General features: G+C 31.9%; 1 protein-coding gene across 15 annotated transcripts in view; it reads right to left on the bottom strand.

The window, feature by feature from the left end:
• The window catches only part of ANKHD1 (ankyrin repeat and KH domain containing 1), a 112,388-nt gene that overhangs the window by 76,443 nt on the left and 23,712 nt on the right, over nt 1–12,233 (bottom strand). For all 15 annotated transcript variants that reach the window (XM_031449161.2, XM_031449164.2, XM_031449151.2 and 12 more), the window contains exons 3-7: nt 9,067–9,223; nt 7,929–8,076; nt 7,057–7,204; nt 5,269–5,502; nt 2,824–2,918 (exon numbers count right to left, since the gene is read on the bottom strand). In XM_031449161.2, the coding sequence (XP_031305021.1) occupies nt 2,824–2,918; nt 5,269–5,502; nt 7,057–7,204; nt 7,929–8,076; nt 9,067–9,223 (782 nt within the window). The remainder of the gene's footprint in view (nt 1–2,823; nt 2,919–5,268; nt 5,503–7,056; nt 7,205–7,928; nt 8,077–9,066; nt 9,224–12,233) is intronic.

Raw genomic sequence — 12,233 nt, 5'->3', positions numbered from 1 at the left:
ATGTATGAACTCTGTATTTTCTGCTATGAACCTGAAACTGCTCTAAAAAAATTAAGTCTATTAATTAAAAAAAGAAAAATAGAAATGTTAATATAGCTATTATGCTCTTTAACATGGATTGATTTTAGTCCTTTGATTTTTTTTGTACCAGTGTTTAATAGCTACAGAAATCACAACCTAGAGATAGTTTTCATTTTAAAAAAATTACTGCTTGCAAATAACCATATGTGGCCAAACTGACTGCATGTGTTGACTCAGTTTTTGGAAGAAGTAATCTTAGTCATATTTGCTACAAGACTTCTTGTTCTCTGAAGAAAATGTCACTTTGGGAAGATTGCACAAATTTTTTTTTAAAGCGGTGCAAAAAAAAAAAGGAAAACTTAATATTATTAAGATGTCAGTACTATCCAAACCAATCTACAGATTCAATGCAATCCTATCAAAAATCCAATGGAGTTTTCTGCAGAAACAGAAAAGCTCATCTTAAAATTCATATGCAATCTAAGGGAACCGTGAATAGCCAAAACAATCTTAGAAAAAAAAACAAAGCTGGAGGACTCACATTTCTTGATGTCAAAACTTATACAAAGCTACAGTAATCACAGCTTTGTAGTTCTGGCTTAAAGACAGACATATAGACCCACGGAACAGAATAGAGAGCCCAGAAATAAACCCATGCATATATGGTCAAATGATTTGTGACAAGGATGTCAAGATGATTCAAATGAGAAAAGCCAGCCTTTTCAACACTGATGCTGGGAAAACTGGATATCCACATGCAAAAGAATGAAATTAAACCCTTACCTAACACCACATACAAGAATTAACTCAAAATGGATCAAAGACCTAAACATAAGAGCTAAAACTATAAAACTGCTAGAAGAAAACACAGGAGAAAAGCCTCATGATACTGGATTTGGCAATGATTTCTTGGATATGACATCAAAGGCACAGGCAACAGCAACAACAAAAAAGACAAACTACTTAATTAAAAATGTTTGTGCACAAAAGAACACTACCAACAAAATAAAAAGGCAACCCACAGAATGGGAGGAAATATTTATATATCATATATCTGATAAGGGATTAATGTCCAGAATATATAAAACTCATCAACAAAAACAACCTAATTCAAGAATGGGTAAAGGATTTGAATAGACGTTTCTTCAGAAGATATACAAATGGCCAATAACCATATGAAAAGATGCTACACATCACTAATCATTAGGGAAATGCAAATCAAACTACAAACATTAAATCAAAAAAAAAGAAAATAGGTGTTGGTGAGGATGTGAAGAAATGAGGACCCCTGTACACTACTGGTGTACTATTATTGGTGAGAATGTAAAATGGTGTAACTGCTGTGGAAAAATAGTATGGTGGTGGTTCCTCAAAACATTAAAAATAGAATTACCATATGATCAAGCAATCCTACTTCTGGGTATATACCCAAAAGAACTGAAAGCGAGGACTCAAACAGATATTTGTACACCCATGTTCATAGCACCATTATTCACAATTGCTAAAGCATGAAAGCAACCCAAGTGTCCATTAGTGGATGAATGCATAAGCAAAATGTGGCATATACATACAATAAAATATTATGGCACCCCAATGTTCATAGTAGCACTATTTACAATAGCCAAGACATGGAAACAACCTAAATGTCCATCAACAGATGACTGCATAAAGAAGTTGTGATGTACTTATACAATAGAATACTACTCAGCCATAAAAAATAATAAGTTAATGCCATTTGGAGTAACATGATGGACCTGGAGATTGTCATTCTCAATGAACTAAGCCAGAAAGAGAAAGAAAAACATCATATGATGTCACTTATATGTGGAATCTAAAAAAATGACACCAATGAACTAATTTATAAAACAGAAACAGACTCATAGACATAGAAAACAAACTTATGGTTACCAGGGAGTGGGGAAAGGGCTGGGAAGGGATAAATTGGGAGTTTGAGATTTGCAGATACAAAGCACTACATATAAAACAGATAAACAACAAGTTTCTACTAGATAGTACAGGAAACTATATTCAATATCTTGTAGTAACCTATAATAAAAAAGAATATGAAAAGGAATATATGTATGTATAGGTATGACTGAACTATTATGCTATACACCAGAAATAGACACAACATTGTAAACTGACTATACTTCAATTTAAAATATATATATATAAATAAAATGTAGCCTTAAAGAATGAAGAAATTCTGACATATGCAAAAACATGGGTGAATCTGAGGACATTACACTAAATGAAATAAGCCAGTCACAAAAAGACAGATATTGTATGATTCCACTTGTATGAGGGACTTAATGTAGTCAAAATCATAGAGATAAAAAGTGATATGGTGATCACCAGAAATAGGAAGACATGGGGAATGAAAAGTTGTTTAATGAATATAGAGTTTCAGTTTTATAAGATGAAAAGAGTTCCAGAGACAGGTGGTACTGATGGTTGGACAACATTATGAATGTATTTAATATCACTTAAAAATAGTTAAGATGGTAATTTTATGACATGTATACTTTACCAAAATGAAAAAACTGGGAAGAAAATAAAAGCACAAGAAGTATGTTGGAAATGACATAGCCAGACCTACCTTCTGTACTGTTTCCTACATTAACAGATTTATTATTGAAAATTAAGCAAAACATTGTACACTTCCCCTTCCCTCTCTGACAACACAAAATTTTCAAAATCTTTACTGATATCATAATAATTATTCAAAAAGATTCTCAAAAGCTTAAGCAGACATGACCCTTTCTTCCCATAAAATCTCAAGTGAAGACAATTTAAAATTACCATGCAAGCCTCCATTAAGGCAGTATGCATCTCATCTGTTTTGTGCTCTTGATCTGCACCAGCATCAAGCAGAAAGCGAACCATATCCAAATGGCCTTAAGAAAAAAAAAGAACCAAATTTTAAAACTGTATTTCTCAAGAGTTGAGTATCAATTTAACATGTAAGTATTAAAATGGGGCATCTTTTTCTTTCAGGTGTCTATACAAAAATTTGTAAGAGAACTTATTTTGCATTCAATAAATAAATCAACAGTTTTACAAAGCCAATCCAAAATAATAAGCAGGCTCTCGTCAAGGTCTTATCTAGGTTTTAAAGATTGAATTAGTCCACATTAGCACATTAAATCAAGTTAAGTAAAGCACTACTACTTATTCTTTGATTTAATCTATATCAACTACCAAATCAAAACACTGAAATCAAATAGAATGCCAGGTAAAGTTATGTTTTGATCACATTTTTCAGAAAAAAAGCTTTAAAATAATAACCATAAACTCACTGTGGCAATGAGCAGGCACAGAAAACTCCATTCAAAATAATTTCAACCCTCTTGATACATTTAATATATAAAAAGCCTTAACAGTCAATAAGAAATAGACAAACACTCCAGTAGAAAAATGGATGAAGGACATGAAATGGTAATTCAAAAAAGAAATGAAAATGAATATTAAACTGATGAAAAAATATTAAACCTTCCTACTAAACAAATGCAAATTAAAATGAAACACCATTTTTTACTATCAAAATGGCAAATATTAAAAAGAATGATAATACCCAGTGTTGGTGAGGGTGTAGGGTGGGGTAAAGGGCACTCTCAAACACTGCTGGTGGGAGTGTAAATTGGTTCAACCTTTCTAGAAGGCAATTTGGCAATATGTATCAAAAGCCTTAAAAGTGTCCATACCCTTTGACCCAGCAATTCCACTTCCAGGAATTTATCCTAAGGAAATAATCAGAGATTAGGCAAAGATGTCTGTACAAGGATGTTATCACAGTGTTTTTAATAATAGTGAAAAATTGGGAACAATTCAAGTGTCCAACAATAGGCAATTATGGTGCATCCATTTGATGTATTTGGCAGAGATTGTTAGTCCCCTACCCAATATCCATTCTCTCATTTTTCCTTAATAACAGAACTCCAATTTCATCTCATTGGCAACATGCTTGACTAAAAGACTACATTTTCCAGCCTCCCTTGCTGCAATGTGTAGCCAATGAGATGTAAGAGGGAGTTATAAGGCAGGACTTCTAGGAAAACTCCCTAAAGGTAGCTTACTAAATTAGAATGCACTCCTCATTTTGCCCTTACCCTCTTCATCCTTCCTAGAATATGGATTGCTGGAGCCCTACCTACCATCTTTGATTATAAGTAACCTACAGGATAGAAACCACATACTAGGACGGTGGAGAAGAAAAACAGAATGCTGAGCTCTTGATAACAATGGAACTGCCTTATTAGCTCTAGATGCCCTACACTTGGAATTATTTTATGTAAAAGAGAGAAGCCTTCTCTTTTCTTAGAATCATTATTAATTTAGGTTCTGTGACATGCAGCCAAAGCCACTCCTAACTGATACAGTGAAATACCATGTGACCATCAAAAGCTGTATTACAAAAGTATTTATTGAGATGGGGAAATGTTCATGATGTACTGCTAAATAAAATAAACAGACTATAAAATAGTGTTAGAGTATGATTGTTTGGTTTTAAAAATGTATATATAGAGTTGACCCTTGAGCAATAGGGAGGATTAGGGATATGGACTCCTAGTGCAATCAAAAATCCACATATATCTTCAGAGTTGGTCCTCCAAATCCTTGATTCCACATCCAAGGACTCAACCAACCTTAGACTATGTAATAAAATAGTACATATTTATTTTTTAAAATCCATGTATAAATGAACCTATGTAGTTCAAATCCATGTTGTAAGAGTCAACTGTATATATATTTGTTTAAAAACACTGGAAGTAAATACACTAAAATATTGTTTATGTGCTTTTTAAATCTTTAGATGGTAGCATTACATGTCATTGAAAAAATTCTTTTCTTTATGCTATTCTGTGTTTCCTTAGGTTTTCTGTATCACGTGTTATTATAATTTGAGTGTGTATTATTTTTGAAATAAAGGTTGGAAAAATCATATAAAACAAAAGTTATTAAAGAATGGAAACCCTCTAAATCTGAGCTAAGAATTTTGGTTGAATTTATAGCTAATTGAATAAATCTGAATTAAAATAATAAAGAAACATACACTATGAAACTATACTTCAGGAAATACAAGCTAAAATGGACTTTCTATATAATCTCTTACAAGCTGGATAATTATATAGCACAGGGAAAGTATAAGCAATATAAAATTAACTTAAATACTCAATATTCAAATATTTAAATATTCAAAGTTGCTACCAAAAAAACCCTATAAATATTAATACATATATAGAGTACCTTTGTAGCATGCAAGTGTAAGAGCACTTTCTTTGAATTCGTTAGAATGAGTGTTGATGCCTGCCCCATGATCTAGAAGAACTCTTGCAACTTCCACATGACCTGCACTGGCTGCTTCCATTAAGGGGGTATGTCCATTTTCATTATGATCTTCTATATTTGCTCCTTCATTAAGTAGCACTTTCACAATATCAACAAATCCTCCAGCACAGGCGTAAGTCAGTGCAGTATTTCCTAACAAAGAACAAAAAGAAACATAAAATTATGATAAAAATCGTATGATTATACTTAGATAAAGCTACTGCTCTAGTTCTCTCTCTCCAATTACCTTACACAAACCATTAGAACTATCATCTCAAGTTTCTTTCTTCTTTTGGTTAGAAGTATCATCTTAATTTTTTTACTGATTAAAAGGTTTATTATAAACAGGCCAATTTACCCCCGTCCTTATTTCCTTCATTTGTAAAATAAGATTAAGTGCCATTTTCAAAAATCACTTTCAACATATTTTAATCTAAAATATTCTAATGTACCATTTGAAAGTGTTCCTTTTTCTTTCAACACTGTAACAACTTAAAAACCCTTAATATTTTCTTTCTTTGTATATTCATTTCTTTATTTTCTTTTACCTCTCTTTGTCTTTATAGATTTATTCATAAGACAATTCATTGTTTTAGGTACATTTTCTTCCTGAAACATATCTTTAATCTACATGTATGCGACACAGTGAGACAGACATAAATCCCTCTCAGCATAATACCTTCAAAAGAATAATTTATTTAAAAGATCATTATCCCCTCATTTGCCACTTATTTCTTTCCTGATTTTTTTTAATTCTTATTTTTTATTGAAGTATAGTCAATTTCACAACATTAGTTTCAGGTGTACAGCAAAGTGATTCAGTTATACATATAAATGCATATAATTTTTTGTTTTGTTTTGAGGACTTTTATTTATTAAAGGGAGTAGAGAGATTGTTTAACCATCCAACAGTATGAGACTGAAGAAGATTATTTCAAAGGTTCAGAAAGAAAACTATCATTTCAGAACCTAATTTGCTCAGAATTCAACTGTTCAACAGTCTCAGACACTAAGGATATTAATATTACCACAACTAAGACAAGGTGGTCAGCAAAGTGACCTAAAATCCCTTCTAGGAAGTTGTGCTCAGTATAAAAATAAATTAGGCTACATTTAACATACACTTAATGGTATGAAACACTGATATGCTTTCATTATTTAAATTGTCTTTTAAACCATGTGGTTGTATCACTGAATCTGAGGAATCTACCTATAACTCAAGACATATGACCAAAGCTTATAAATAACAAAAAGAGTTGTCCTTACGAGATAGCTTTCATGCTGCCACAGAGTATCTTATTATTACTGCATTCTGAACACTTGACATGAAAAACCCTATATAAAGTTTTGACTCTCAGGTTAACCCATAACCTAAAATCAAGGGAGTTGTAGTTAAATGAGATAAAGAATTGTAAAAGATACGGTTCATAAATTTGCCTCCTTATACATTATATATCATTGTGGCCAAAAAGAATTGTCCCCAGCAGAAAAACTGTCAATCTTGACCAAACAGAATCTAAGTGTGTTTTAAAGATAGATATTTTGAAGATATCAAATTAAGCTGTATTTTACTCAGAGACTCAACAAGGGCTGATTTTTCTGTAGGTTTACAATTGGTTTTCCCTAGGAATCAAATTTTTATCTCTCAGGTTATAATTAATTATATCAATTTATCTTCCTCAAATTAACACATCATTTTCTACATACCTGTTGCAGACTGGGAGTTGACATCTGCATCATGAAGAAGTAATAATTTCACAATATCTAAATAACCTCCACTGGATGCTGCCATTAGGGGTGTTATATCTCCTTTATTCCCCCTATCTTCAACATTAGCATGCATAGCAAGCAATACCTTTAAAACACATATACACACAGAGAAAAATTGTCAATTCTTACTACTTATAGCATTTCTAAAGAATAAACTGAATCTGGGAAGATACTCTTTTAGAGAAGAGGTCAGGAAAAATTAAAAAAAAATCGTCTTTTAGAAAAATATGCCAGTGTTCACTGCTCAAAACACCAGGTTAGATGATATATTTTATAATACAATTCATTACATATTAATCTTCAAGTAAAATAGGGAACCACATTAATCATCCAGCTATAAAATCTAACTGCTCCTGCCAAAGAATTTGTGTTATGCACTGGATTATCTAGCAAGAGAACAGGAAAACTATACTCACAAGACATAAACTAACCAGTAAACACATGGCTATTTCCCCAAATTGTTTGAAGAGAAAAAAAAATTAAAAGAATTAGGGTAATCCAGATGAAATGAAAATAAATAACATCTTCCATTATAGTTGTATATTATTTCTAAGGGCAAGTTTAAAATATTTTTATTATTTCTATGTGTGTCTTATTCATTAGGACTACTCGAGTAACTGGCAGAAAAATGGACTATGCCCAGTTGCAGGAACAGGCAACAAAAATTAATTATACGTTAGTTTCTATTTTACCTACTGCCAAAAAGGAAAGACCTTGACTTCTAATTATAATTTCTTTTATTAATGATGAAAATAAATAAAACATTAAAACTTCCCTAATTTTGATTACTAAAGATTATTTCTGCTTACTTGTGCTAATTCATAATACCCAGCTGAACAAGCCAAACACAGAAGGCTTTCTCCTTCTTCTGTATGTTCATTTACACTTCTGCCTTCATCTAGCAATTTACGAACAGCATTCACATCCCCATCTGAACAAGCTTCTGCCAGACTGCGACTGAAAACAAAACCAACACAGAAAGACTCAAGGTCCTATGATAATGAATTAAATACATAGTTAGTCGTACACAGAAAGTGTTAATATAGTAAGGGAAAAAATTATTTGAACATCTTGTTTGCAATACTAATTATTCATGTACATGAACCAAGCCAGAAAGGCAGTAAGTGAATTTGAAAATAGCTGTCATTTTTATTTTTCAAGATGTCCTAACATATTGTCATATTAAATTTTAAATAAAGTTTAAAAAGCACTAGATGCACAAGTTTTTCTGATTTTTTTTTAAATGGAGGGACTGGGATTGAACCCAGGACATCGTGCATGCTAAGCATGCGCTCTGCCACTGAGCTATACCCACCCACCCTCCAATGTACAAGTTTTTAAGCTAATGTAATAATACCCAAAGACATGTAGGATATTAAGTCAGTTTTTTTTTTTTTTTTTGAGGCAGGGGAGGATTAGGTTTTTATTTGTTTATTTATTACTGGAGGTACTGGGTATTGAACCCAGGACCTCATGCATCCTATGCATGTACTCTACCACTGAGCTGTACCCTTCCTCCTCCCACCCCAAAGACGTGGGATAGAATCCTATGGCTTAAAATTTTATTTGGTAACAATAGAAGGTAAACATCTAAGTAAAATTTTTACTGCAGAATGACTAACAAAATCAGTGAATCTCAAACTTTAATGTGCACACCAATCACCCATGTTTCTTGTTAAAATGTAGATTCTGATTCAGTAGATCCAAGGTGGGTTCTGAAATTCTACATTTCTAAAAAGTTCTCAAGTGATGCTGATGCTGTTAGTCCATGGACCATATCTGAGTAGGAAGGACCTAGATTATTGCATAGTAACCCATTTCATTTATTATTACTCAAGTGGTCAGTTTATAGTTTACTATTACAACCTTTAGAACAAGAAGTAACGTTCTTAGAAATGAAAACCAGGCACTGAACTGAATACCCAGCAAAAGTCATTAAACACATACGTGTCCACTTGTCCTGCATTATGGCTGTTTTCCGCCCTCATCCGTGTCAGTGCAGCAGCAGCTTCATCCAGTGCACAACTTACTGAGGATGTCAGTCTTCGGAGTACTTCAGGATCTGCAAAGGCTTTACCATCAGCAGTTGACAATTTGCCAATTCCTTCAGTGTGCATCAGACAGTGCAGGGGGAAAAAAAGCATAAAAGTGTAAACTATAATTACATTTCAGTATTATCTATGACAAAAATGGCATAGTCTCCACATACAAAGCTGATTATTTCAATTTTGCCACTAATGTCAAAAGGTCATTGCATAACTACCTATATTTTAGTCTTTCCACCTTTATACATAATATTAATTTGTCCTCTACCTAACTCCAAATATAACTTAATACAATATTTACTGTAGCAAATGAATGAGATTTCTATTAAAGCATATAAATAGCCATAGCATAAGATCTCTAGTACAGGATCATATTTGTCTATCCTATGAATTACAACAAACAATCCAACAGTTTCTTCCTTTGGCTAAATAGCCACCTAGAACCATTTTCTGGGGCATAATTGTAAATTAAAATAAATTAAATCTCATATTTAATATTTATTATGTGCTTATGTTACACTAGACACTAGGGAAACAAAAAGGAGTAAGACATAATTCCTGTCCTTACAGAGCTCACAATCTGGTAGGTCTAAGTTGCCAAAAAGTCTTTTCCTCTAGATTCAGTGAGGAATCCTTGACTACTGTAACAGAAAATCTCAATAATATCACCACCTGTTACTGCTGAAACTGAGAGAATAGTCAATAACATTTTGCAGAACAACAAAAAAAGAAGGAAGTTAAAACTTGCCCAACAAGATGTAAAATATATTGCAATGCTATTCATATGATAGTATGATACTTGCACAGAAAAGGGATAATTATATCAAGAATGTATAATAGAGGCCAAAAATTAAAAAAAAGAAGAAAAAGAAGAAGACCTTAGATCATTCATTTGTGAATTCAGTATATGTTAAAGGTAACATTTCAAATCAGTGAGACAGGAGGGCTTATTTATTTCCTAAACACTGTTCAGAAATTGGCTACCATTTGAAAATTAAGTAAAATCCCTAATTCATACCATTTACAAAAATAGATACCAGATAGGTTTAAATAAAACCTGAAAAGTACCATTATACTATGTAGTATTTTTCTATTGCTGATGCTTTTCTAAGCAGAGACCAAATCTCAAAAGCTATACTTTAATAAAAAGTTAGTAAATAATACTAAACATTTTTAATTTCAATAAAATTTTCTATATAATTAAAGGTACTATAAAGTTAAAGCAAAATAAAAACTGGAAAAATCAATACCCAATGAATTTTTATCATCACTTATAAAGAGCTACCATACAACTTAATGATCATACTAAATGAACACAAATTATGAAACTGACCCCCCCCAAAAAAAGACTGAGATGTGAGGCCCTTTCAAAACTGCTCATAGAAATGTTTACTGGCACAATCTTGGGGGGCCAATTTGACAAGTTATCAAAATTTTAAGGGGGGAGGGTATAGCTCAGTGGTAGAGTGCACACCTAGCATGCACAGGGTCCTGGGTTCAATTCTCAATACCCCTGTTTAAAAAATAAACAATAAAGAAACCTAAAAAATTACCTCTCCCTATTAAAAAAAAATTTTTTTTAAGTGCAAATATCCTGACTCAGTGATACCACTGTCTAGGAACCTGTCCTATGAAGATAGATGTACAAGTAAGAAAAGTGATAGATATATATGGATATAAACTACAGTATTATTTATGATAACAAAAAAATTTAGAAAGAACCTAAATATCCTTCAATAAGGATTTGGTAAAATAAACTGGTACATCCAAGAGACAGAATATTATCTTACCCTTCAAAGAAGGAGAAAGATCAACAAATCATTTCACAATAACTTAAGTGAAAAAAAAAAGAAAGTTATAATTTGTAGAATATGATCCTGTTGCACTTTTTAAAAAATCATGTATATTCAAACATACACGTGTTTATATAACTTCAAGGGAAAGTCAGGAAGTATATGTAAACCTTGACAAGTATATGTAAACCTTGACAATGAGCAGACCTTATAACCTATTTAATACATTTCATATTGTTTTAGCTACTTTATATTATGCATTACATTTATAATTTAGAAAATAATTTTTTAAAATTCTTCTTGAAATGGCCTTAATTCCTAATTTTCTTTAAGGGTCTTAAGAAAGAATCTTTAAAAAAATTTCAATTTTATCTTTTCAGTTAAAATAATGTCAAGAATTCTATCTTCCTTAAGAAGCCTAGTAATATTTAACACATCCTAAACATAAGCAAGTTTCTTCTGTATAACACAGGGAACTATATTCAATATCTTTTAGTAACCTATAATGAAAAATATGAAAATGAATTTATATATGTATATGTATCACTGAAATATTATGCTGTACACTAGAAATTGGCACAACATTGTAAACTGACTATACTTAAATATAAATAAATAAATAAACCCACAAACCTAAGTCTAAAAATTCCTCTTAAATGTTATAGGCTCAACACAATGTCCAAAAAGCAAATGAAATGCTAAAGCACAAAACAAAAGTATTCATTAAACAACTGACTTGCTTAAGGCTTAGAATATTTAAAAATACATCTGAAAATTTCTTTGGATACAATATCATATCCAACACTGTCTGGAGTTTAAATTGCCAAAATATACAAAATTTTAAAATTCAATAATTTCCAACACCTCCCAGAAGACCAAGTCATGATTTTCAAGGTTTATTTTCTAACAATATAGGTATGAAAAGCAAGCAATTCTATGGTATCTTGCTGCTTATATTAGATATGCCATGAACCTAAAGAGAAAAGGACAAAAGAAAAATGCTCAAAGTACGAGAAAAGAGCCCTGAGTGAGAATCAGGAAGTGGCAAGAAAAAAGAGAAATGAGTTTAAAATCCTTAGTTAGGGGTTATGGAGTAGTGCTCACAACATGAATGAAGTGTCAGCCTAAACCAGAGAGCAGATGTACTATCATTTACTAAAAAAGCTTGGTCTGGGAAAAAAAGTTAAATTAGTTCAGAGAAAGAGAAGAAAAATGCCTTTCTTCCACATTTCTCTCTGCTCTTACTCTAAGCAAAACAAATGTAAGGTTCCAAAGA

The sequence above is a fragment of the Camelus dromedarius genome, chromosome 3 (assembly GCF_036321535.1).
Source record: "Camelus dromedarius isolate mCamDro1 chromosome 3, mCamDro1.pat, whole genome shotgun sequence".
NCBI lineage: Eukaryota > Metazoa > Chordata > Mammalia > Artiodactyla > Camelidae > Camelus > Camelus dromedarius.
This window is presented reverse-complemented; position numbering and strand designations above follow the sequence as displayed.